Source organism: Triturus cristatus, chromosome 8 (genome assembly GCF_964204655.1).
Source record: "Triturus cristatus chromosome 8, aTriCri1.1, whole genome shotgun sequence".
Taxonomy (NCBI): Eukaryota; Metazoa; Chordata; class Amphibia; order Caudata; family Salamandridae; genus Triturus; species Triturus cristatus.
The window spans coordinates 752,006,389-752,033,313 of NC_140591.1; the positions used below are offsets into that span (position 1 = coordinate 752,006,389).

A 26,925-nucleotide genomic window follows, 5' to 3' on the forward strand; every position below is an offset into this window, starting at 1 on the left:
CTACCCGTTTGCCCGAGGCTTCTAATAGTTTGGATTCTTTGTCCGGGGGTGGCGTATCTCCCGTGGTTTGGGAGTTGGCGCGTTTCCTTGCGTTGGAAACGACCAAAGAATCCAGAGGGAGCTGCCCTTTGATGTAACAGGGATCTTCTAGGGCAGGTCTATATTTTTTCTCAATTCTTGGGTTAAGCACCCTGGCACGGACGGGGTCTTTAAATATTTCTGTGGCATGTTTTATCACCCCTTTAAGCATAGGTAAAATTTGTACCGACTTCTGAGACTGTTCAAAAGTGTCTAAGAGGAAGTCTTCCTCGGGTGCATCAGAGTGCATGGTGACGCCATGGTAAAGTGCTGCTCTGTTTACTAGTTGTCCAAACCCCAGGTGGTCATCTGGAGGTGATGGTTTGGAGGGATATGGTGTAGGGTCAGATATATCTGGTAGAGGGTATGCCCAATCATCCAATGGTACGGTATCTGGATCCGTGAACGGATCATTAGTATTATAAGGATCACCCCCTCCCCCTAGGTCATCATCCTGTGGAGGTGGTGTATGAGATGGAAGAGGTAAGGGTGGTGTAGGCAGAGGGGGTGGGGTAGAAGGTCGTATGGGAGAGGAAGGAGGAATAGGTGATGTTGCCGAGTCCTTTCTTTTTTATAGGAACTGGGGCAGGTGTTGTGTCCAGTTTCCGTTTCTTACATGGCACTGCAGTGACATGTCCAGTCTTTGGATTAATTTAGATCCTTTTTTGTGTTGGATCTGGATGGAAAAGTTCTTGTTCTTCAGGAACAGATTTTGGCACCGATTTTTTTCGTTTCCGATCGAGGTTTTGGTTGATCGGTAGAGTCTTTGGCTTTAGGAGGTGTATTATAGTCCTTATCCGGTGGTTTCGGTGCCGATGAAGGTTTTGGTGCCGATGAAGGTTTCGGTGCCGAAGTTGAGTTTTTCGGCTTGGAAACTTTCGGTGCCGGTTTATCTATGGGCCTCGATGTTTTTGGTGCCGAAGGTGTTGGGTCCGATTTCGGTGCAGAGGGGTCTTTTGTCTTCGGTGCCAAAGGTGCCGGGGTACAATTGCATGCGGCTTACTCGGGCCCGAGCCACCGGAAGGCTTATGTTTCTTCGGAGCCGAGCCCGGAGGCGGGGCTTCTGAAGGGTGTTTTCGGTCTCGACTGAGGCCAGCTGGCGCAGTCTTGACCGATGCCTTAGGTTTTGGAGGGGTTGGGGCAGGGGCAGTGGTACTCGCGCATTTCCCCGGAGTAATGGGGTCGTCGGAGTCGTCTGCTTCTGACATGATTTGAAGTTCCTCGGAATCCTCTTCCGGGACATCGGGACCCTCATCGAAGATGTTTACTGGTTCCGGAGCTGGTCTCTGTGCCATGATATGGCGTCGAGCTCTTCGATCCCGAATGGTCTTTTTGGATCGAAATGCTGCGCAGGCTGGACAGCTGGCTTCGTCGTGTTCCGGTGATAGGCACAGGTTGCAGACTTTGTGATGGTCACTGTGCGAAAATTTTGCTCCACACTAGGGGCATTTTTTAAACGGCGTCCTTTCCATGAGCCGTAGGCCTCACGGCGTGGATAGGCCCAGCAGCTTGCATCGACGTCCGGAATCGAGCCGATTAATTCGATGTCGAGTGAAGGTGCTTCGATGTAGTTGTAGAAGTTTTTTCGCTTCGAAAAGCTTGTATTTGAGATTTTCAACCGGAGTTGGAAAAGTTACATCCGAACCCAATGGCGGAAAAAACGATCTGAAGATGGAGTGGATGCCCATGCGCACTGTGGTCCAAGGGAGGAGACACCTATCTCGTGACCAAAGACTTCTTCCGAAGACAACAACAACCTGCAAGCATCCGAGCCCAACACCAGATGGCGATCTATCCTAAGTGTGTGATCTGCAGCTCATATGCCTCGAACACGAATTTAGTATGCTTGAGCTCAGAATATTAAAATACATCTTTTGGTAAAGTTTATTTTTATATTCTGTGTTTGAAAATACCACTTTTAGAAAGTAGGTATTTTCTTGCCTAAGCCTTCCAGTGTGCTCTGCTGTTATGTGTATTGGCTGTCTGGTTTTGGAGGGACAGGGCAGGCTGAGTCAGACCTGGGTTGAATAGAGAGATCTGCATTGGAGTGTGGGGAGCGGTAGCTCCTGGACCTGAATAGGGCTGTGCCTGGGAAGGTGAATGCTGGCTCCACCTCCCACTGTGCGTCTGATGGCAGACCCCCTCTTTCTGAAAGGAAGGATGCAGCCTGGTAAACAAAGTGCTCCAGGGCTGGGCAGAACTGTTTCTGGCTGGGTTCAGTGACTTGTAGCTTCTGAGAACAAAGACTTTTGGGGTATAAATATCTGTGCTGAAACCCCTACATATTGTATTGCCCCTGGATCTCAAGACCAACCTCTGTCCGTGGAACCGAAGGAAGCTGCAAGAGAGGACTGTCCTGGTGTTGTGTGCTGTTCCCTGGATTGGCCTGCAGTAGTTTTCATTGGACTGGAAAAAGGAGGGAAAAGGAGCTATAAGAGAACTTTTTAATCTTGAACCTGCAATCACCCAAGGGCTAGAGAGAGAACTAGCCTCCTGACTGAAGTCTCAGGACCAGTAGACTTCATTTTGTCGCTAAGGCCCGTTAGCGAGCCGCCGCAGCCGAGGAGCGTCAAGAAAATCATCGCACTGCTGCCGCCGAGAGCTCGCTGGCCTGATCATTGCCCCGCGCGTTTGCGGGCTTCAATTATCGCTAACGCCTGTTAGCCAGCCGCCACCACCGCGGAGCATCAGGAAAATCGTCGCCCTGCTGCAGCTGAGGGCTCTCTGCCTGATCATCGCCCCGCCGGCTTGCGGCCCTAAAAATTATCGCTACAGCCGCGGAGCGTCAGGAAAATCGTTGCCCTGCTGCCGCTGAGGGCTCGCTGGCCTGATCATCACCCCGCACGTTTGCGGGCCTCAAAATTATCGCCAACGCCTGTTAGCGAGCCGCCACCGCCACGGAGCGTCAGGAAAATCGTCGCCCTGCTGCCGCTGAGGGCTCGCTGGCCTGATCAACGCCCCGCACGCTTGCGGCCCTAAAAATTATCGCTACAGCCGCGGAGCGTCAGGAAAATCGTCGCCCTGCTGCCGCTGAGGGCTCGCTGGCCTGATCATCCCGCACGTTTGCAGGCCTCAAAATTATCGCCACAGTCACGAAGCGTCAAGAAATTCATCGCGTCGCTGCTGCTGAGGGCTCGCTGGCCTGATCATCACCCCGCACGTTTGCGGACCTCAAAATTGTCGCTAACACCCGTTAGCGAGCGACTGTGAACACAAGCGTGAGGAAAAACATTGCTATCCCGCCATAGCGGCATTTTTGTGGATTATTGACAACAACATCCCGGAAGTGTGTGTAAAAAGGGTCGCAGAGACCATTGCCCTGAACTGAACTTTGTATTCCCCATTTGAGCTATTTTTGCAGCATCCAGAGAGAATCATTTTTGCACATTATTGTGGCTTTCTCGTTATTTGGTCTTGTGATAAGCCTATATTTAAAGATAACTATTTTTTTATACCTCCCTGTGTTGTGTCCCTTTGTAGTGTTCCTCACTGTATTACTGTGTATGGTCATAAACGCTTAACACGCTGCCTCTGAGATTAGCCTAACTGCTCGTGCTTCGTTACCACAAGGTGGAGCAGGGGTTGTCAAAGGGGTGCAGCCCTTCACTCTGACTTAGGAAGAAGGGTCCCTGCTTGGACATTGGCCATCCACTGCTAACCAGAGACCCCCATTTCTAACAGTGAGCAAAAAAACGATGGATTTAGGCCTAGATCTCTGTACTGGGGTAAATGTATGACATTGTTCTTTATTCTGTCCATCAACTGTTGTTTTTGCATTTGTCACCCCGAGTGGGAAGGGTATGCCCAGACGTGGGTACCGTGCTCTCAATGCCACTGGAATCAAGCTACCCTGGCTGAAGAGGGGTGAAACCCCAAAACCGGTCCTAGGATGCTTGTTTCCAGTCCAGGGAGGACCTGGCTTGGCAGGACTGTTCCCATGAGGCACAGGGTCAAGACTGATTTGCATATGGCTGGGTTCAAACTGGAACGGCATGGTGAGCAAAAAAACGATGGATTTAGGCATAGATCTCTGTACTGGGGTGAATATATGACATTGTTCTGCAAACTGTTGTTTTTGTATTTATATATTTATTCATCATAATGTTTTTATGCCTGGTTTTATTGTCTGTACTTTTATGGTACTTTTATGGTTTAAATTAACTGAACAAAGTATTTTGACTGACTGACTGGCTTTAGGCCTACAAGAAGAACATAGCATTGGGGTTTGTCAGGCTTCAGGAGTAGGGTAAGGTGGTAGTGTCTGTAACTACCCTGATATTAAATTTTTTAAATAATAATTGAACACCTATCTTAGGGGTTCAATCAGTACGGAGCCGTATGTTTTGTAAAAGGTTGCTGGAAACCCTTCTGGCCTGGGGCTTTACGAGATGGGCAGTTACTAATTGCCAACCAAACCTCATCCCGTGTGATGTCCTCCTATAGCAGGCGCATCTCAGCCTCCTTGTTTGGGGGCATATAGTTGCAGAGATTATCGTCCTGAGCCCTAGTAACGTCCTGCCAGAGTGATGTGATGTCCTTGTGTAATTCAGCGAGTAATAGCTAGATATATTCTTTAGTCACTGGACCCTGAGGGTTGGGGCTCCCCCCCACGCCCCAGAGTTAGGAGGCATCGTTTGAGTGCACTCCCCCTGTGGGCGCAGGGGTCAGGCTTCTGGGGCATGTCTTTGATGGAGGAGGAGGAATTGGGGTCTTCATTCTAGTAGACGCCATCCTTGCAAGAAAAGCGGCCAGCCCAGTGGCCCACAGGATCCGCCCATCAAAGAAGTAGCCCACTGGTGAAGGCCTTGAAGTGCTTCCTTCTAGGGCCCCAGGACCCGCCGCCTCCCCTCAGATTCTAAGCTATAGTATGCCAGAAGAGGACTGTCATGGAGTCATCTGCCTGAGTCGCACTCACTGCGTCTTTAGAGTCTCAGGTTGGGGCCCACCAGGGCAAGGCTCCCTGCGGCTCACCTCATCAGATAGGGGGAAACCCCGCCAGGTCACAGCCCAATGCCACATTGTGGCTGTCTCAGCGAGGCCCCTGCGGTCTATTGTCCACATCCCTCTATGAGCTTCCTGGTCAAGGGCCGTCACAGGGTCTGAAGCTGATCCACCACTGGCCTAGGCCCACCTGTATCTTAGAGGTCCCAGTATCCATGTGGGCTCTTCCAAAGTCCCAGGTGGGTTTACTGCCAGGTCGGGACCTGCTTGCTTCACCACTAATCCGGGTGCCTCTCCAGGCTACAATCGATTTTCAGAGTGGGCCCACTGCCATATCAGGGCCCGCCTGTGTCTCCACAGTTCACATCTCCTCCTCCAGACCTCTTTGATTCTGAGGGCAGGCACGCTATTAAGTCCGGCCGCACCCCGATCAGAGCCATTTTGGGAACCTCAGCTGGGCATGCCACTCCAAGTGCAATTGTATGACGCAACAGGCCCAGGGTTTATCATGCGCCCCTGGCCCTACATCCGACACCCAGCTGGGACCCACTGTTATCATTGGCCCTGCAGCTACACTTTGATGCTGGCCTCACTGTTGTTGTTGGCCCGCAGTGTGCCTAAACAATGTTTCTGGAGGTCAGGGCTCGAGTAAGCGTGGCAAGAAAAAGTCCGCTGTACCTCCAGCAGCCGCTGGTCACTGCCAAGTTCCCCGCCGCCTGGGACTGACATCCGATCTACGGCTGTCACGGCTCACCCCCTCTCACTGAGCTTGGGGGGGGGCATGTTGGGGGTCCTCTCTCACCAGGATTCACTGCATGGGTGGGGGGGAATAGGGGCTCTCACGTGGAGCTCGGGGGAGACGTGTCTTGGTCTGCTCCCTGGCCATGCCCAGGTTATTACTTTTTTGAGGATCAGCCAAAAGTGTAGAAACTTACAACTGAAAACGTTGTCACCTATTTAATTTTTTCCCTTCTCACCTGCACTATTTTTATAATTTGATGTTTAGATCCTTTACGAAACTAATGAGTAATCTACAAAAAGAGCCCTTGCTGAAATACAAATGTTATCTAATCATGGGAAATGTATGGAGTTTTGGACTATCTTGTGGCTTTCTCATCTCTCCCCCACAACTCTAAGTAGGCAGACACTGCTAAAATAGGAGAGATTCATTGCCACATAGAAAATCGAAGGGAAAAAAATACTTTTTTTTGGTTTCAATGATGCTTGTTTATGAAAACTGGGAAAAGGACAATCTTGGCTCAGCAAACTTCTGTTGACTCCATTTTGTTTAGGAAAAAACACTTTTTTGTACAACACTTTTAGAAAATAAACCACATTTTGCCAAGTTTTGTCTCTTTTTTGTCTCTTTCCAGAGGAAACAAGCCCTGCTTTTCTTTACAAGTGCCAGCATGTAAGGAGGGAGTGGAAATATATATTTTGTAGAACAAATTGTTGCTACTTTCAAATGTAACACAAAAAAAGGCTTGTACCTAGAAGAGGGTGGGAACACCAGTATTTAACTAAACTGTAGAGCATCTAGCTGCTGGGAGTAAGTGTAAAGAATGAAGCACCTCCCTTGGAGGAAGGTGTTGGAGCAGTATTGCAATGGTGCTTTGGATCCTTTGCAATTTGAATTGTCAAAAGCAGAGTGCTCCTAGGTATAGTCAGTTTGCGTAATTTACCATGGCATCACAATTGTGAGAATAGCTTGAAGTTTCAGTGAGAATCCCAGGTGATGGAATATGTGTTACAGAATCCATATACTATCAAATATACTCATTTTCACTTACTTCACTTGTAGGATCATTGGTAGGTTGTAGTCTATGATCACTTTGAGGTTTCTAGCCTTCCGTGATGTCGCTGGTAAAGCCTCTTGTTCATTGCCAGATTGCTGTAAAATGTATGTTGTAGGTTTGTAATAATTCATTGACTCCATGTCATGATCTTGGCTTAACGGTTTTGACATAATCTGTGTATTGTTTGCCTAGGTTAGGTTAAATGACCTGATCATTTCTGGTAATTGGGTGAGGTGGAGGTTGAACCGGAGGGAGAGATGACTGAGCTTGTGGGACATCACAGCATGTAGTAAGGGTGGGGCGAGGTGAACAAAGGCAATTTTACATGACATTGTCTATATTTTAGCTACAAAGACATCTAGTTTGGTATATTCCCTCTTATCTCGATTTCGTCCTGTATCTGTAGCAGTGTGGCAGTGGGTGGTTTCAAAAGCTGCAGACATGTTCAAGAGTAGTAGTGCTGCCATTCCGCAGTTGTGCACTGGTGATTTCGGGTCATCTCAAGTAGATATCAAGCCAAATTCCATTCCTGCGTGGACAGTTTACATTAGGGGTTGGACTTTTGCAATGGTGGACATCTGGGCATTCAAAAATGTAATTGTGGCCACTGACAGAGGAAGAGCTCAGCACGGCCTTGGGGGAACTTAATTCACGGAAAGCGCCTCGGCCCAATGGGTTTCCGAGTGAATTCTTAAAGCGCTATAACACACAACTGGCCCCTTATACCGAGCTGTAGTGGAGGAGGCCAGGGAGAGGGGCATACTTCCCCCAGACTGGAGACACGCAGAGGTGGTGGTGTTTCTTAAACCTGGCCAGATCAACGGGCCTCGTATCGGCCTATCTCCCTCCTCAACGTAGAGGCGAAGATCCTGGCCAAAGCACTTACTAATCGTCTTTTGCCCCATATATCGACTCTTATACATCCAGATCAGGCGGGATTCATGCCTAGGAGGGCCACTAGACACAATATAAGGCGGGTGCACGTGGCGGTGGCGGCGGTTCGACAGACTGGGGAGGGGGCGGCATTACTGCTGGCGGACATGGATAGGGCCTTTGATTCCTTGAGCTGGGTATATCTGTTTGCCTTATTGCGCCGACTCAATCTGGGTCCGAGATTTCTGTCTTATCCAGCTCCTCTATACAGACTTGACGGCGGCAGTGCGGGTGGCGGGTGCGACATCTCCTGTCTTTCCCATACAACGGGGCACGAGACAGGGATGCCCCCTGTCCCCGTACCTGTTTGCGTTGGCCATGGAGCATTGGCGGCGTGGGTGCGTATCGATGCGCAGATCCGGGGTTTTGAGTGGTCTTCGGAGGTGTCGGACAGAATCGCATTATATGCTGATGACGTCCTCTTCTTCCTCACGGAGTTAGACACATCGGGGCCGCGACTCTTACGAATCATGCAGATCTTTGGAGAGACATCGGGATTATATATGAATCCCTCCAAATCCACGCTGTGGATGCTGGTGGACTGCCCGGGGCCCGGTGCGTGGACACGGGATATTCCGCTGGCGGTGGGAGGATTGAAATACTTGGGGGTGTTCCTTTCAGAGACTCTGGAGCTCTCTTGGGCCCGCAATTTAGCGCCAGTATGGGAAAGGATTAGCATGGATCTCAAGACCTGGTCTCGGATGCCTTTGACGCTGTATGGCAGGTCGGCAATCTTTAAGATGGTGGCACTACCCAAGTTGCTGTATCAACTGCAAAACTATCCATACCCGATCCCGCCTCGATGGTTCCGATAGGTGAACTCCGTGTTGGGGCAGTTTCTGTGGGAGGGGGGCAAAGTGCGAGTGGCTCTTAGAACATGTTTTCTATCCTCGTATTGCGGAGGACTTGCGTCTTCCGATGTCTTATCCTACTACCAGGCCTCGCACCTCCTTGTACTTAATGAGTGGTGGTATGGAGATAGAGGAGACCCGGTGTATGCGCTAGAGAGGATGCTTATGGGAACCAATACAATAACGCTATCCTGTACTCGGCGTCAGTGCGCAATAGCCTACCGTCGGCCACACGTGTGGTTTTCCTGATTTGGCGGCAGGCGTCGAGTCGGATGGGCTGGTGGAATGTCTTTTTTTTTGTCCTCATCTCACCAATAAACACCTGTGGGTCTTATGAAGCCGCTTAAACGGTCTGTGGGAAAGAAGGCACCCGACTTACCACATATGTTTCCATTGGTCGACCAGTCCCTTGTTTAGTATGGGTATCTGGTGTAATCATTGGACCAAAGTATTTAGTCGTAAGTTGTGCCCCCAGCTCATGAAAGGATGCCAGAGATTGGTAGATTTTTCCTCTACTCCATCATATTCCAGATGGGCCATAGCAAAGGAGACCTTAAGCCAGTCTTCTCTATTAGGTGGTTGGGGATCCTTCCATCTCTTACATATTTCTCTTCGTGCAAGCAAAACCAAGTATAACAATAATCCTCTTTGCTGTTGTAACGCCTTTATGCAAAATAAGCCATCATCTCCAAAGAAAATCAGTGACATATTAACCTCGATGTTAGATTTAAACACATCTTTGAGGATGTCTCCGATTTCCTTCCAGAAGGTCTTTATTTCTGGGAACTCGAAAAAAATGTGGAGGTCATTAGCTAGAGGAAGCTTACACCTTTGACATTTCGGGGTTGGTGCTGAGGCAAATTTCGCAATTCTTGCTGGGGTGTAGTAAAGCCTATTGATGATAAAGAAGTGGTTCTTTTTTAAAGCCGCAGGTTTAATGTATTTGTACAGCATCTTCAATGAAGGCTCAAACAGTGCTGCTATTGTTGGCTCAAGGGGGGACTGCTCCCATATTTTAATCGATGGGGGGGGTCATCGGGTCTACAGCTTCTAGGGCTAGATTGTACCACACCGATACCTCTTTTTTTATAACCAGGGCGGAGTGACATAACCTTTCTATCTCCCAATTTCCTCTTGCTTGCTCTTTCTCTGCCTCAAACCACGAAGCCAGCTGAAGAAATTTAAACCTAGAGAACCCGATACCAATCCTGGACCTCAAAACCTCCCAGGGGAGAATCCCCTCTGAGTCTGCCAATTCCGACCAGATTTTGATTCCAGCCCTCTTAATGGGTAAAGCCAGCCCGTCCTTTAGACAATGAGGTGTCCCGGGGGAATCCCAAATGGGAGCATAGTGTGAATAATACCCTATCCCCCATGTGGTTCTAACTTTATGCCAAAGAACTAGGGCTGCCCTTAAGACCTTTAGGCGAACTTTTTTGAAGTACTTAGGAGCGCCAAACTTATGCAAAAAGGCCTCTTCACTTCCTCCCCCTCCTTCCGCTCTTGCTATTTCGCCCAGCAGTCTCCCCCAGGCCGAATCTTCAGGTCTCATCAGTAGTGTACGGATAGCTTTAAACTGAAAGGCTACTGCGTACCAGCTTATATCCGGGAGTGCCAAACCCCCCTTAGCAAGTCTACGCCTCAGTTTTTTCCAAGACAGTCTGGTACCCTTTTCTCCCCAGATGAAACTCCCAATCTTACTCTGAATTTTACTTATTAGATTTTGGGGAAAAGAGAGAGGGATAGCAGAGAAGACGTGGGAGAGCTTAGGGAGAATGATCATCTTCACCAGATTAACTTTCCCGTATATGGTCACAGGGAGGTTCCTCCATCTAGAGAAAAGGCGATCAATTTCCTTGATTACTCTGGTCAAATTTACGAGGGGGACTTGTGCCAGATCTTTAACTATATAGATACCCAAGTATCTTAGTTCTAAAGAATCGGCTCCTCCCCATTGCTCAACATTCCAGCCCATCACCTCCGTCTTAGATTTATTTACCAAATAACCTGACAGAGCCCCAAATTCCTCCGTAATTAACTCTAAACGGGAAAGAGCCACTCCGGGATTGTTTGTGTATACTGTCAGATCGTCAGCATACAGAGCTAATTTGCAGCTGTAGAGTTGAGATTTAAAGTGATAGATGTCATTGTCTAATCTGATGGCTTGAGCTAGTGGTTCAATATAAATATTGAACAGGAGTGGAGAAATCGGGCAACCCTGCCGGGTCCCTCTCTGGATGTTAAAACTTGAGGTAAGTATCCCGTTCAATAGGATACGGGCAGATGCACCTTGATAGCAATTTCTCAGGGTTTGGATAAAAATTGGGCCAAATCCTAGTGCTGCCAATACCTCCCATAAGTAAACCCAGCAGACTCTATCGAATGCTTTGGCCGCGTCCAAGGCTATTATAGCCAAAGGATCAGATCTTGTAATGGCCAGATCGATGTTACCTATCATTAACTGAGTTTGCTCTTGAATCTGCCTGCCTTCTACAAAACCCTTTTGGTCTGAATGAACCAACTTGGGGACCAACTTCGCCAATCTCCCTGCCAATATGCCCATAAAGATCTTGTAATCGGCATTAAGCAGGGAGATTGGACAATACGAATCAGCTCTTAGTGGGTCTTTACCAGGTTTAAGAATCAAGACTATAGTTGCCTCTTTCCAGGACTCCGGGACCTTACCAGCGAGACTATAGACCGAGTTAAACAAAGAAGCCAAGGCGGGGGTCAGTTCTTCAGCCAGAAGTTTATATACTTAATTTGGGAGTGAGTCCATACCGGCAGCCTTTTTGTTCTTACAATTATTAATTTGCGCACTTATCTCTTCCATGGTGATAGGGGCCTCTAATTTATTTCTGCATTCCTCTGTTATTGAGGGAAGAGACTTTGTACTTAGCCAACCTTGAACTGAGCAAGGGGAGGGCTCAAGGTCCTCTTTATATAGATCTGAAAAAAGGGAAAGTAGGCAAGATTGCAGATCTTCAAATCTACTTGAAGTCTCCCCCATGGTGTTTATTATCAGTCTATTAATGTTATTTTTTGCTCTGTCTACTCTGGATTTCCAAGCAAGATGAGCCCCTGCTTTCTCCCCGTACTCAAAATTCTGCATATTTCTTGCGTGCCACTGTGCTCTGCACTTTGCTTCTAGCTTACCTCTATACTCCCGTCTTACGTCTTCTAGATCTTTTAGAACTTGTGGTAAATGTTCTGAGTCCCCTGGGGGTAGTCTGTTCCTTTCCCTCTCCAACGGACTTATTTTCTCCTCAACAGACTTTAGGGCACTAACTTCAGATCTGTTTTTAAAACAGATGAGGCTATGGAAGCTGCCTCTCAAGTTAGCCTTGAAGGCGTCCCATATAAAATCCATTGACGTAGATCCCCTATTTAACTCAAAGAAGTCAATGGAGGAAAGCTTAACAGCCTTAATAATCTCGGGGTCGGATAACATAGCTCTATTTAATGTCCATCTTGACCGTAGTGTCGACCCCTTAGCTCTGTAAACAAACTGAATTGGCGCATGAGCTGAAAGATGGCTAGGCTTGACTAATATTTCCTCGATGTCATTAAGGGATGGTGTATCTGTCAAAACATAGTCGATCCGGGAGGAATGACCATACTTTTTACTATAAAACGTAAATTCCTGTAAATCTCCTTTCTTTGCCCTCCAAACATCTGCCAAGTCTAAATCCTGTAGCAGATTAATAAGAGCTCGACGGGATTTTGGAGCGCCAATATGATAACTCAGGTTAGATCTGTCCCTAACCGGGTCGAGGAGGAGATTAAAGTCGCCTCCGATAACAAACGGAGGTGTTGCCAATGTTAGAATCGACTGAAGTTTACCTGGCTGGTGGAATGTCTTAACTGAAGAGACCCCCCTCTGGAGTAATGGGCGCTTCCCAGAATTGATGGCGCTGAGAGGCTTCCGTGGATGGGACGATATAGGCATCTCGACATTGGGAAATGTCATGAGTGGTACGACACTTAAATCATTTCAGGATATGCAGAGGGAATTTTCTATGCCCCAATCACAGTTCTATAGATATCTGCAACTGCGGCATGCATTGTCCCCCAGCCTAGAGGGTCTGACGTCACTCCCAGAGTTTAGCCCGTTGGACGCGCTGCTTTTTATGGGAGATATGGAGACCAAAAAAATCTCCAGGATCTATCAGGCCCTGGTGATTCACTGCTCCACGAAGCTTCAGAAGTTGCAGGGAGATTGGGAAATAGACGTGGGTGCCCTAGATGAGGATGGCTGGAGGGAGGCCCTGGTAGCTCCAAGGGAGGCAGCTATAGCGATGAGACTGCGCCTCATACAATTTAAATACCTACACAGGGTGTACTTTACCCGGGTCAGACTGTACCGAGCGGGCTTGATTACTGCTCTGGACTGTCTTTGGTGTGGTCAGGAGGAGGGGACATTTATACACACTACGTGGAACTGCCCAGTGCTGGATCGATTCTGGAGGGGGGTACTTGCCTGTCTGGCCGAGGTGCTGGGGTGGGAGATCCCGCGTACGCCACGATTTGCATTGCTACATGTTATGGAGGGCATTGGGGGCAACATATATAAGCGGCACTTGCTACGGCTGGGCCTTACGCTGGCAAAGAGGGATATCGCCAGGGCATGGAAGGCGCCTAGGGCTCCATCGATCACAGTATGGAAAAACGGCCTAGAGTTTTGTATGGGGCTGGAACAACCCATATATGTAGCCCGAGGATGTCCACGCAAACACTAAAAAATATGGAAACGGTGGGCGGACTACCGGGGGCTGTGGTTGGAGCCGCCAGTGGAAGAAGAGGATTAGTTATGGAGATGTGTAGGAAGCCTGGTCGAGAAGGGGGGCTTGGCAAGACGGGAGGCCCAGGGGACTTAGCTTACCACAATGGGATGCGGCTGTGGGATTTTGGGGCTGTGGTAGGGAATCCAAGGATGTGGTGCGACGCTGGGGATGGGGTGGGGGGAGTTAGGGGGGGGGGGTTTGTTCTTATACAAGATATTTGCATGACACATGTACAAATAGATTGCTATAGAGATATGCTACAATGTGAATCTGTCGTCCACCCTGATATTCAGGGTCCTGTAACACCTGTGCAATCGATTAATAAAATATGTTTTAAAAAAAAAAAAAATGTAATTGTGGGATTGCATCTTTCATTGCGTACAGAAATGATTCTAGGCTGGATTATGTTTTTTAGGTTTTACCTCATTGGTAGATCAGATTACTACATCAAATAATGGTGTTAAATAGGGGTTCAGATTATATCTCTCTGAGAATTTAATAAATGTTTCCATATACCCTTCCAGATCACCATAAATGTGGCAAATAAAGGAATCACTCAAGTGATGCTCTTATGAAAGTAATATTTAACCATCAAATTAGATAAGAGCCTGAAGACTGTGTAGGAGGCTGCCAAGACAATAAGGGAAGATCTGTTAGCTCTTACTAAAGCTAAATTCAAAGCAGAGGAATCTCCATGACTCCAGTTAGAACAATAATTGGTAAAAACCAATAGGTCTGGCGTGCATTATGAGTCTGGACTAAAACATTTAAAAAAGCCTAATGCAAGCATTCTATAAGGGAATGATAAAACAACATTCAGTATCCTGAGTGAGAAATACACCTCTGGGTAGAGCCCCACGCTGTATATTTTAAAGAATTGGTAACAGAAGGTCTTGTAGACAGCTGCCCTATCAGCATGAGACCTAAAAAAGAGTAAGGCACCTGGCTGGCAGCTAAAGTTTAGAGTAGAACTTCATCTCTTGTAATGAAAGCATATTGAGTAGATTCTTCACTGTAATAGACAAGTATACAATGTAAAGTGCAAAAAAGTATCTTTAAATATAGGAAACGAAGGAATACTGTCACCTCAATTTGTCTTCCTGGTGGCAAAGAGGTGGTTAGAAACCTCAAGATGAAGTTAGTTTTACAACAATATTATCAAATATTGTACCAGTGTGACAGACTTGACCTGCAACATAAGCACTTTTTTGGGTGGGGGCATAGTATTGGTGAATCCTGAAACTTCTGTAAGAACCCGCACCAGTATGGTAAGGTTGCTATAGCCCTAAAACAGTTAACTGATAATAAAGCTCTGAGCGGTGGTGGCTTCACAGCTTTCTTACAAAAAATTTGTAAATGCTGTATCTGAGTGTTTATTGGGCCTCATCAATTCTTTTCAGGAGTCCATATATACTATTAGGGCCATTGGTGGCTCACTCTTGATATTTCCAGATATGGGAAGGAGGAATTTTGTGCCTCTTGTAGACCAATATCTCTGCTTAACCCGGATGCCAAAATTTATGCCAAATTCTGTCTGTTGTAACTTGAAAAGATTCCAAATTCAGTAAATCCCAACTAATACGGAATTATTCGTCACAAACAATTACAATATTATGAGTGTCATAAATTAGTGATCATGGGGCATGCTTGAGTCTTGCGTTGTCTATAGACATAGAGAAAGTATTTTATCACAATAACTGGGAATACTCATTCATTTGTCTTTGATGATAACTCCATAACCTTTGCAAAGGTGAACTATGTTAGATCTGAGGTCAGATTGAGGGTAAAAAAGCAACTCGTTTCCATACTGAATCTTCAGTGGAGAATTCAACAAGAATTTCCGTAGTCCATTTTTTATATTCTTTGGTCCTTCTGCTGCTTTGGCAGGAAATGAGATCAGATGTAGAGGGAAATATGTTTCAAAATGGTATGGCTGAGCCTCAGAATGCCCTTTACTCTGACCAAATGTTATGCAAGGTGCAAGCCCCTTGCATACTTTGCTCAATTTGAAGGAGAAGGAACATTTCGAGCACATCTTGGGATTTAGAATCAGGTTTCAAAATCATCTTGTGTTAGAGTTACATAAGAAGATGACAATGTCTGAGACCTTGAGAATATGTTTGACGTCGAATTTTAAACTGTGGGCTTAAAATAATTAGGGATACAGCTTATGAAAAGTTATTCCTCGAGAGCCAACACAAACCTCATCTGTACTGGGCCAACTGCAGCATGATATGCAGATAGCTGATTTTCAAGAGGTTGTTCTTTGTCCAATTTCAAGTCTGAAAATAAATTTTATTGGCTCACCTATTGTATGCTTTAAGAGCTCTTCCAGTTATGGCTCCTAATAGGACAATTTCATAGATTCAGAAAAAGATCTTCATCTGGGCTGGTTTGTCCCCAAAGGTTAGGAAATAAGTCACCATCAACAATAGAGGGTGTAGTTGGAGTCCGAGGTGTAGCAAGGTATACCTTATAAATAACTGTCATCCTTGATTGTATTGTAGTATATAAGACACTTGGTGGCATATCTTTGTGTCACTGTTTTTCTCCTTCTGAACGCCAGTCAAAAGTAATGTTCATGTACCGAAAATACACTGTGGCACTGTTGTTTGGCTAAATACAAGTAAAAAGCCTCAAGCTTTTTTTCATCTATCTCTTGTTTCAGTTACATAGAGTGCCAGAGGTGGTGCATTGGCAAGGGAAATGTAAATATTTGCAGAAATGGAAGAAACACACTCTTATGAAAGCTGTAAAGCATTTTGGAAATTAGCAGCTACGTCTCCAATTGTATGCACAATGAAGAAACTGAATATGAAGTTAAGCATTAGATGTTAGTTGATGCTTATTAAACCACTTCAATGTAACTCTTGTGGAACCCATTTTGTTTTGGCTTCCATTTTGTGACGCTCAATAGGAGCCTGCAGAATGTACAAAGACTTGCTGGCCTCGAGCTGAACTTGCTGTATCCTCGCTGTAACAGTCACAAGTGTATGTGACAAACTGTTGCTATGCTTCATTAGCTGACTACTTAAGCCAATGCCCATACATGGTTTAATGTTTGATGCTGATCAGTGATTGGATAAATGCTTGGAAACCCCCAATTATTTCACCGGGCAAATGGCTCTCATTGGCTGCGTATGTGCAACATGTATTGTAACCTGTAAAAAGCCTCATGCAACTTCTTTACGGAGAGCTAATCTTGAATAGTAATATGCTCCACGCAGCTGCATTATATACATTTCTTCTTTGACATCTTTATGCCTGTTTATTTAATCAAATATTGATTTTCCAGACTCTAATTTTTCAGCTTAAAGCTTAAGACGTTAAAATAGACTGCAAAACACATGGTGAAGTTCCCTCCCTGGGGAATGCTTAATGCTGCTCAAGTGCAATCTGTGTTGCAAATTCCAGTATTCATGTGAGTGAGGTTAAAGGCTTTTTATGTACAGGAACAGAATCCCTTGACTGAGGAAAGTTCAAAATCTGAGTCTTGATGGGCTTTAATTAGGAAGACTAGAAAGAGGACAGAAAATGTTCATATTTTCTAGCTTTAGTTGCATTGGATGTATTGCTCTGTGAGGTAAATCGTACTATCACGAGAATTGCTATCCAGCTGAAGTGATGTTCGTGTCCATGTCATTTAGGAATTAAACGTTTTCTATTTTTGTTTACTTTTCAGTGCTTGCTTGCAGTCATGAAGGAAGCAGTCGAAGATGCGGTGGACAAGGGGATCTCCTTTCAGGCTCTCTGGGAGTTCTAGCACATTGGGCATTTAATGCTGGACCTGGAAAAACAAATGGGTATGTTAATTCATGATATTGTGTTAGCTCCTTTTTTCCAGAAATGGTTTTTCATGTGTCCTCACAAGTCCAATTGTTTGCCCCTTTGGCACAACCTGTGTACTCCTGCTTCACCAAATGGGCCTGCTTTGGAACAGGAGAGCAAGCTACTGAACATTTTGTAATACTCTAGCTAACTGTAGGTTCCTTGACTAGAATATTGCCAGGCGCCAAACTGAATCCAGAAACGTTTAAAAACCGCGTTCCAGAGTGACACTAGGTGGCCAGTGTATAAGCACCACCCATGCGCCCTGATGCCAGTTTCTTGCTTGACTCTTTCTTTCGAAGCACTAAATAATTAGAGGCACCAGTATGCAGATCCCTAATGTGGGATAGTTTTAAGATGGTAAGAAGACACCATTCCACAGAATGGGGAGGGCAGTGCGGAATGTATGGTATTCACCATAAAGAGCATTAAAGAAGGTAAGTAAGTTGTTCCTCTGATGAATACTTATAACCGCAGATTCCTCACCTTTAGACTAGACACCAAAACAGTACCATCTATAGGTGGAGGGTCTGTGGAGTGAGCCCAGACCAAAAGGGTGAAATGCCCTTCCTATCAGACCTAACTGTGTAGACAATAGTGCATTATGAATATGTGCACTGACACCCACATTGTGGCCTGACAGATGTCAAGGACAGGCACTTAGCGTACTAATGCAGTGGTTGCACCCTCTGCCCTGGTAGAATGGGTCTTCACTCCGTCCATAAGCTGCATTTTGCCCAGTGAGTAGCAGACCTTAATCCAAAGGATTACCCTCTTGGCAGAGTCATTTTCTGTATTGCCCTACCTTTCTTTGCACATAAGAACCCCACAAAAAGCTGATAGTCAACTGGTACGCTCAATGTAAAAACTGAGTCCGGCCGATGGAGTCATCTTCGCTTTTAAGGAGTGAGGTGGGACAAACAACATTGGGAGGCTAATGGATTGCCCAACATGAAAAGTAGTCACAACTTTTGGCAAGAAGGCCGCCCTGGTTCTTAGCACGTTTGTACACAAGGTGGTATGTGGCAGTTGCTTAGAGAGAGCCTTGAGCGCACGCACAAGCGAAAGTGATCCCGACAAGGAAGATAGTCCTAGAGTCACAAGACACACCTTGCAGCTGTAGATATGACCAAATGGTGCACACATGAGTAATATCAGGGCCCACTGTGGCATCACAAACAGTCTGGGAGGAATGGTGTATCAAACCTGTAAGAAAACGCATCACAACAGGTGGTTTAACCGAGAATGGCTGGTCTGGTAAACGAAGGAAGGCCAAAAAAAACTTTAATTGTGTCCACAGCAAGGCCTTCCAGGTTCAACGACAAATCATATAAAAAAATATCGGACAGTTTGGCTTGCAAAGGGTCTGCACTGCAGACTCGACTTCAAGCCACAAATTTATCCCAGTGCCCAGTGTAAATAGACTGTGGAAGGGTGCCTGGAAGGTAGGATGACATCCACAACTTTGTTTGGCTAGTCAAATGCAGTCAACTGCTGCCACTCAATCTCCATGCATGCAGCTGTGGATTGCACAGGTTCAGGTGGAGAACCGCCTTGTTGCTGACACAGAAGATTCTCCCTAAGTGTTAGCCTAATCAGACGGTAGCCGCACATGCTCAGAAGGTTTGGGATATCACACTCTCCTTGCCCAATCTGTGGCTACTAGGATGACGTTCGTCCATTCTTTCCTGATTTTCTTCAGAACTCTGGGCAGGAGAGGCAGAGGCAGGAAGGCATACAGGAGTCCTGTGTTGCACTACAGCCGAAATGCATCTCCGCAGGAACCCCAACGCACAAAAGTTGGGCAGGGCCCACTGCGTATTCTCAACAGTGGTGAAGATCTAGCCAGGCTTCTCCTCATTGTTGGAGAATGTCCTGTGCCACCTCAGGGTCCAGCCACAATTTATGATCCACCAAGTAATGGTGTACAAGGTCATCTGCCATGGCGATTAATAATCCCTTCAAGTAGTTCACAATCAGGGAGATACCCTAATGTTACAACCAACTCCAAAGATGCAAAGCTTCCTGGCAGAGAAACCAGGACCCCATTCCACCCTGCTTGTTACAGTACCACACAGTGGTGGTGGTGTCCATGAGAACCTGTACCAGCCTCCCCTTGATGGATAGTAGGATCACCTTAAACACCAGACAAATGGCCAACAACTACAACAGATGGTTTCCGCCGAAGCTCACAGTCCTCTCTTCTCTCCACCCATGCCTGATGACCTCTCCAACCCAGCAGTGACTCATCCATTAACCATCAGCTATGGGTTTGGAAGGAGGGGGTCTGCTGTTTGGTCAGGTTACAGTTGACCAGCCACCACTGCACATCTTGTGTAGTCGCCTTCAACAGCTGAATAGCATCCGACAGGTGTACTTGGTGCTGGGCCCTCTGAGGCTTGAGATCCTACTGCAGAGCTCGCATATGCCACCTGGCGAAGTGGGCTTGCAGGATGCATGAAGGTAGCAGGTCTGAAAGTCCCAGATTTGGTCTCACTGAGATCCAGAACTGATGCTGAAGCATCAGATTCATAGCCTGAATGTCCTGGACTCATTTCAGTAGAGGAAAGGCCCTGAACTACACTGTGTCCAAGACCGCTCATGTAAAAGGAAGTCTCTGTGTAGGAGTCAAGTGTGATTTTGGCTCATTGATTATGGACCCCAACGATGTAGGGAAGTTTACTGTCGTCTGGAGGGGATCTACGACCGATTGTGACAATCCTGTCTTCAAAAGCCAGTCATCAGAGTAGGGGAAAAATGCAATCTTACAACCTCCAAATATAGGCAGCAACCATTGTCATCACTTTCGTAAACACCCGAGGGGCACTGATGAAGCCGAAAGGGAGCATGACAAACTGAAAATACTATTGGTCAACCTTTAGGAACAACCACCCCTATTTCCAGCTCCGGAACCCTGTTGATGGGTCCTTTTGGACGGTAGGGCTCCCACCACTTGCAGTAAGATGGATAGATGCTCCTCTGAGAGCCACTCTGATGTGGGAGTAATCTGCAGCGGGTCAGAAAGAAACAGAAGGACATAGGCCTGTCACCTATCTGAAGCACCCTTCTGTCGCATGTGATGGATTGCCATCCTTGGAGAAAGTGTTGTATCCATCCTTCCTCCCACAGGCAGTTGTATGCCGCTAGGGATGAACTAAAGCATCCTGGATGCTGATCCTGTAGGAAGGGGGACTGGGGAGACCAGTGTGTTCCCTGCCTGATCTTCGTCCTCATCCACAAAAATCTGGGGTGACTTAAGTGGGGGTAGAGACGCAGGCATTGCCTGTACACCAACCCACTGGAGTAGCTGCAAAGAAACAGAAACTGATGGGTGAAACTGTCTCACAGGAGCCAAGAGGCCCAAACAACATGCCATGGTCCGACTTTCCTTAAAGCTTTTTACGGTGGAGTCAGCATTTTTGCCTAAAAGGTGGGATCCATCAAAAGGTATATCCATAAGGGATACAACACACTAACCCTTGGAAATCCCAGGGGAGGGAACTAGAGTCGGGGGGCCTCCAGCCTAGCATGAACACACAACGGAAGCTGCTCCAAGTACAGTGACCGAAACCTAGGAAATGTTCAGTTTAGAGAGAGCTGGCATCTCACAAAATGTGAAGGACTGTCCTCAGACACCACCTGGTGTAATGCTTCATCATCGGCAGGCCTCGCTCTCTAGCAACTTGATTTGGTAGAGAGCGGGCCTACACCTGGAGACAGGGAGGCACTTCTCAAACTAAGTGCGGGCCCGTGAACGTGAGTGAGTTTTAAAAATCTGTATAATCGCCAGATTGCATTTACTCAGATAGGAAATTATAGGTTATTAAAAAAGACAAGAGCGGTGAGAAGGGGAGTTACTGCCCCATCACCGTAGTGGTTAATTTTGTCTACATGTTTCTGCCTATGTGGCCGTAAGGGCTCGCGGCATTCATCAGGATGGAAAAATGAAAGAGGGCTCCTATCTTACCAAAATATTAGTATGAAGTTACCACTGGGTAGGTTGACCTATGTCATACTCTACCTAAGTTGATTTCTTGAAACCTGTTAGGGTGATAGAGAAGAGAGATTGCCAACAAAAGTATTCGGTCACAAGAAAAAGAAGGCTCCACATGCGTCATTAATACATATAGTGGCTATTTGTGCGTAACACGTGTCACTGCAAACTTGAAACACACGCAATATCATAAAGCCCTGGATGTGAGAGCAGCTCACCATCTTACCCTGGTCAAGCTTCCTACGCTCCCCATGGGACGAGAGTGAAGGAGAGACCCCATAAAGTAAGTCAGCTTCTATTATTCAATATGTTTTAGGTGGAAAAAATGTAAATGTATTCCACCCGTTTGCATTCATACTGTCATTCACGCTCTTACTACATCAAGGTGCGTCGCGCGCCATGATCCTAGATGTGTCTGTTCTTCATCCCCGAAGTAGAATGAGCAGTGTAAAATTCAGGCTTTTAATTGTGCACTTAAGGAGTAACCACTGTAAATTGGATGCACGTGTGCCCGTGATTAATAATTGGAAAGGTTTTTGGTGTCTGAAACAGGCCCCTTTTACCTATTTGCTGAGTGCCTGACCCTCGCATCAGCTGGAAGGGAAAACTGAAAGAATCTGTGCTGCGGTGTCGCAGTGAGTGCAGCCTGACCTCGCCTGGATAGCGCATTAGCAGTGAGAGCGGGGCGGTGCCGCGTATGTGTACACGTGCGTGCTCCGGCTCTCCCCATAGGATATCTATGCTGAGTGCCTCGCATGTGAACCCGGGTTTATTCAAGGGGTGCGCTGGTGTTAAAAAATGTCACATGAGTTTATTTTTAATGAGAAGTGACAATACGGTTTCAGATGCAAGAATAATATTGTTTCAAAATAAAAACGTGGATTCAGTGTTATAAAGGTGCTGTATCTATATTTCTAGAGAGGTAGATATTGGTGTAATTATTAGAAACGCAGGCCAAAGAGAGGGATTCAGTTTTTTGGATTCCCTGTAAACTTATCATCAAGCTTCCTGTACATCATTCACGTGGTTGAGAGGACGAGATCTACTGTTCCTATCCAAGACAGAGTAATCAGATTGGAGGTTGGATAATCGTGATTGGTTGCCATAATAAGATGGTGGATAAATGCTGATTCTGAGAGGCACCATTAGGGTCTGAGTAGAATTTTAATCTAGACAAGAAAAAATATATACAAGAAATATACATATGATTCCAGGATGGATTTAATGGATGTTGGGCATAAGGACAAATGAGTTAAGTTTTTGTTGTCCTCGTTGTTTTGCACCTGATGGTGCTTCTGTGTTCGTTAACCATCAGGTGCAAAAAGTACACTAAATTGACAAGACACTACTTGGAACAAAACCACAAAGGCGTTGATTTAAGATGGTAGTACTGTAGGTCATCAGGAGGACAAGCCCAGACATCCAGAAAATTCTCCACACCAGAGAACACTGATGGGATTACCACCTACACACATGGGACACGGGACTGAATGATGAAATACCTTGGTTACAGATTGGGAAATAATGCAGCTAAAAAAGTGTAGAAACTTGAGGACAACAAAAACTTAACTCATTTGTCCTTATGCCCAACATCCTTTAAATCCATCCTGGAATCATATGTATATTTCTTGTATATATTTTTTCTTGTCTAGATTAAAAATCTACTCGGGCACCAATAGTCATCATCATCATAATGTGTGATTAAATCATCTCCAGGTGGTGGTAAACTGTGATCCGAATGGGATCCAAAAGATGATGGATCCTCTGAGGACGGCTTTGTGGTAGTGGGAGTATATTGTTTGAATCAGGCTGTACAGGAACCGGGTGCACTATAGGAGGAGTAAGAGCATGAACTCAGTCTGGGTCAAGACTGATTCTGCTCGGGCTCAGACATCGGAGTCAGCATGGGATCCCTCTCTGGTGACATCTGGACCAGTGTCAATCAAAGAGGGTATGTATGTGTGGTGGAGTTGTGATGTGTGTGGATTATACAAGAACCAATCCTAACTATACAAAAACAACTATAACAATTCAAATGTAACAATGCCCCAACCCCCCTGTAAAAGAAACACCCCCCTCCTCATACTTCCACCCCAGAAGAATCTGTCACCCTCTTTTAACCATAGAACAAGTGGGGGTTCAGTAACGTGGGTCCAACCCGGGCCAGTCCAGACTGATAATACATAAAGCATTTAGTGGTGCTGATGAAGAGTTTAGATAGAGTTGCTGGTTCAGTCATTCTGCAGTTTGGCAGACCCACTGTAGCGCGGATCCGGATGGCGATGGGGTGACTCTGCACGCATTGAGTCCAAGGTAAGCACCTGGACGACATCGTCCCCCTCAGAGTCAGATGTAATCTAGAGCAGGAGCCCCGGCGCCTCCATCTTGTTGATCACCTGCGGCCCCTCGGGTACCTGGTTTTAGCTTTATATCACAGAGCAGCATTTTCCCCCCATGGTGGTTGTGGGTTACTCGACATGGAAGGCTACTCTGTTGTCCATGTCTAGGCTGTCTCCGGGGTCTCAAAGAAGAAATACCTGGAGTTGTAGATCACCTTAAGCCTTGCCAGGAAGAGGAGCATGTATTGAAGGCCATGGGCTCTGAGGCGTTGTTTAACCTTCTTGTACGATTTCCATAGCTGTTGGGCCAGGAAGGTGTAATACCGGAAGACCATAATACAGCCTGATAACAATCTGACGTCCCCCAACCTGCACCCCTCCTGATTATTGCGTTTCTCTAGTTCAAGAACTTGGTAATTACTGGGCGAGGAGGTGCCCCCAGACGATAATTTTGCAACAAGGAGCGGTGGGCCCTCTCCACTACAAAGCAATTGGAAAGTGTTGATGCAGGCATCCAAGAAACAATCAGGCCTCCGGAAAGCACTCTGGGATAGTCCCTCCACTTCTTCTGGAACCCTGATAAAGTGAAGGTTACTTCTGCAGGCTCTGTCCTTGCCATCCTCCACCTGGGCTACCAGAAGTTTGGATGCTCGCGATACCATTGTTTGAAGTTCCTTCAATGTATACTCCAGTTCTGATACGTGACCCTTGGTCTCAGTTACTCTGTCTGGCACCCCACATAACTCCTGTCTAGGAAAGTAATCTCAACGCCTACTTCGTTAATTTTCTACTGCATCGCCGTATGGGAGTCATGAATAGCCTGCAGTACAGCATCTGTGCTGGAGAAGCACTCAGGTGTTTTTAGAGTGGCATGATAGTTCATGAACCCTTTAAAACCCTGATGCTGGCACCGTGTATTTGTCTGTCTTGGCCTGGGTCTGGGAGGGCTAGGACCTATCTCGGCCCATGTTGTTAGCAGACTCCCTTTACTTCCATGTGGGGTTGGGGTCCTAAGTAGTGGAATGCCCCTCTGTAATGGCAGTAGGGAGCAGTGATGTGATGAGTGCCAAAGGCTGTGCATGGGAGCACCCAGCTCCTGGTCTGCTTGCCTTAGGGCAGCACAAGCAGCCACTAGCGCCAGGACACCCCAGGGTAACCGTTGCGCTTTACGAATAAACTTAACATAACATAACATTAGCTGTAACAGTAAAGAGGTGAAGGTCCAACTGGGGGGGGCACCACCATGATCTCTCTCCCCACCTTCAGTGAGGCCTGGTCACCATGTCTAAATTAGCACAGCGATGTGGGGTCCATCTGCGCAAAGGTCATACCTCGTAGGCCAACTTACCCATGGGGATGCACAGGCAGTCAGCGCACCAGGAGGTGAGTGGGGGTGCCTGACTCTGAGGGGGGCATCCCAGACAAGGGAGGACTACTTGGCGGCCAGGAAGAGTGCCGCCAATGGCCCACGGCCATACCCTGAGCCCTGGGTGCCTGAGCTGCTCAGCCAGGCCCGTCTGTGACAGGAGCATGCACCGACCCCCTCAGGGCATGAGTGCTTGCAAATACCCCTTTACTGCTGGCATCAGCCACAGGTTGGGGGAAAGGACCCTAGCACAGACCACCAGCAACTTCAGCGTTCCCGCAGCCAGGATCGGCACGAAGGCGGGAGCTGGCCGCACTGTCGCAGGCAAGCGCGGTGGTCCTTTCCGCAGCAAGCAGCACCCGACCGCAGTCTCAAGCTAGGGAGGCACCTCATGTGCATTGGCTGGGGACAGCAGGACTTGTCAGCACCAGGATGCGGCATGATCCAGATCGGCAGACGGAGAGCTCATAAAAGAACAACCGCCATCTTGGGTTGCCCGGCCACGCCCCTATAGCTAACTATATCAATCTTGAGTAAAGAGAAACATTTTTAGACTGCAAGGCAGAATAAACCTGATTTAGTAAATATTGAAGTTTAATTTGCGGTTCTAAAGGGTGTCCTACATTGTTTTTGAAAATAAATGGTTTTAAACGCAAGCCTCCATCATATAAGGAATTATAGATAGGTAAGTTCCAAGTGACAACATAATTTATGATGTTACTCGGAACCCACTTGCAGAAACCTTGTTATTGCTTGCTAGCCATCTACAGACCTTCAACAGTCCAAGGAGGCACCAGTTAGTGGCGCAGAGTGCCATCTGCAGTCCAACAACTCCCTCACGTCCCTGAATACCCGTGGAAATTGGTGGCTTTCCACTCTGACGTCAGATACCTAGGTTTCAAAACAAATGACTCTCGTAAAAAGCCATATAACAGCATGTCTTGCATACTTTTGAGTTGAATATTTTTAGAGCATTTGATTGAAATTGTGTTCTATTGAACTATTGTGATATTCCAATCTTTTATTTTGAATTTTAAGTACCTTTGCTTGTGAAAATCTCTGTGAGAAGATGTGTGTAGTGCTGTACTATCACAAGAGGCCATATTGGAAAACAAACAGAGGACCTACACTGTGTTTTGTTTATTCACATCTTATTTATCTTTTTCTAGGTTAAATCCTTTTCTAGTTGCTACCTTTGGTGCTTGCTCTCTTACCAGGCAATGTAACAACCAAGCTTTCCAAAAATATGGACGCTCGATGACCACAACAGATATGATTGCAGAAATTGGAAGCGCTTTCAATAAGCTTTTTGAAACTTGACTCCTAGAAATGACATTTTGAAAAGAAGGCTCAGCAATGATACATCATTGAAGTGCTGTGGCAGCACATGTGAAATATAATTATTCTTTTTCATTGTAGAGAGCATAACGTGAAATGTAGATATTTTTTAAAAGTTTGATATATAAAATGTTTTGGTTGGAAGCGAAAGATAAGATTAAAAGCCTGTAATATAATAAAATTATTCACAAAATATACTGTGCTGTCCTTATTTAAGTAGTGGTAAGTAAAGCTTGTATACTCTTACATTATTTTCTTTGACGCACACCAGACACTGTTTTTATTTATACATTCTTTCTGATAGAGCCTTCCAACTGCAAATACCTCACCTTTTGACTATTCCTTAGTTGTCGGACTAGATCTAGAAATGTGTCAGCAGTACCTCTCTGCCTGGTTCAACACAACTGTTCTCCTCTGGAAATAATGTGTAAGGCCTATATAGATGCCACTCCTGCACTCTGACGTCCGTTCCTTTCTGTCCACGCCACCAGATGCGATCTGGAGTGACTTCTCGTCTCTTCGAGACAGTGTCTATACCAAAATCTTTCAGTGAGCAAGGGAAATTTCACGTCCCAAAAAGGCAGAATTCAAACCCCATAAGGACTGTTACAAGCAGAAGTCTGTGACAGCTCTTCACCAAGTTTGCCTGGGATCAAACAACAACTCTTTTTAAAAAA

The 26,925-nt window shown here is 46.4% G+C and overlaps 1 protein-coding gene across 4 annotated transcripts in view; it reads left to right on the forward strand.

The window, feature by feature from the left end:
• Positions 1–26,441, forward strand: part of NAXD (NAD(P)HX dehydratase) — a 247,309-nt gene extending 220,868 nt beyond the window's left edge. For all 4 annotated transcript variants that reach the window (XM_085622176.1, XM_085622173.1, XM_085622175.1 and 1 more), the window contains 2 exons: positions 17,066–17,186; positions 26,080–26,441. In XM_085622176.1, the coding sequence (XP_085478302.1) occupies positions 17,066–17,186; positions 26,080–26,230 (272 nt within the window). In that variant the 3' untranslated portion in view covers positions 26,231–26,441. The remainder of the gene's footprint in view (positions 1–17,065; positions 17,187–26,079) is intronic.
• Positions 26,442–26,925: the final 484 nt, after the last annotated feature.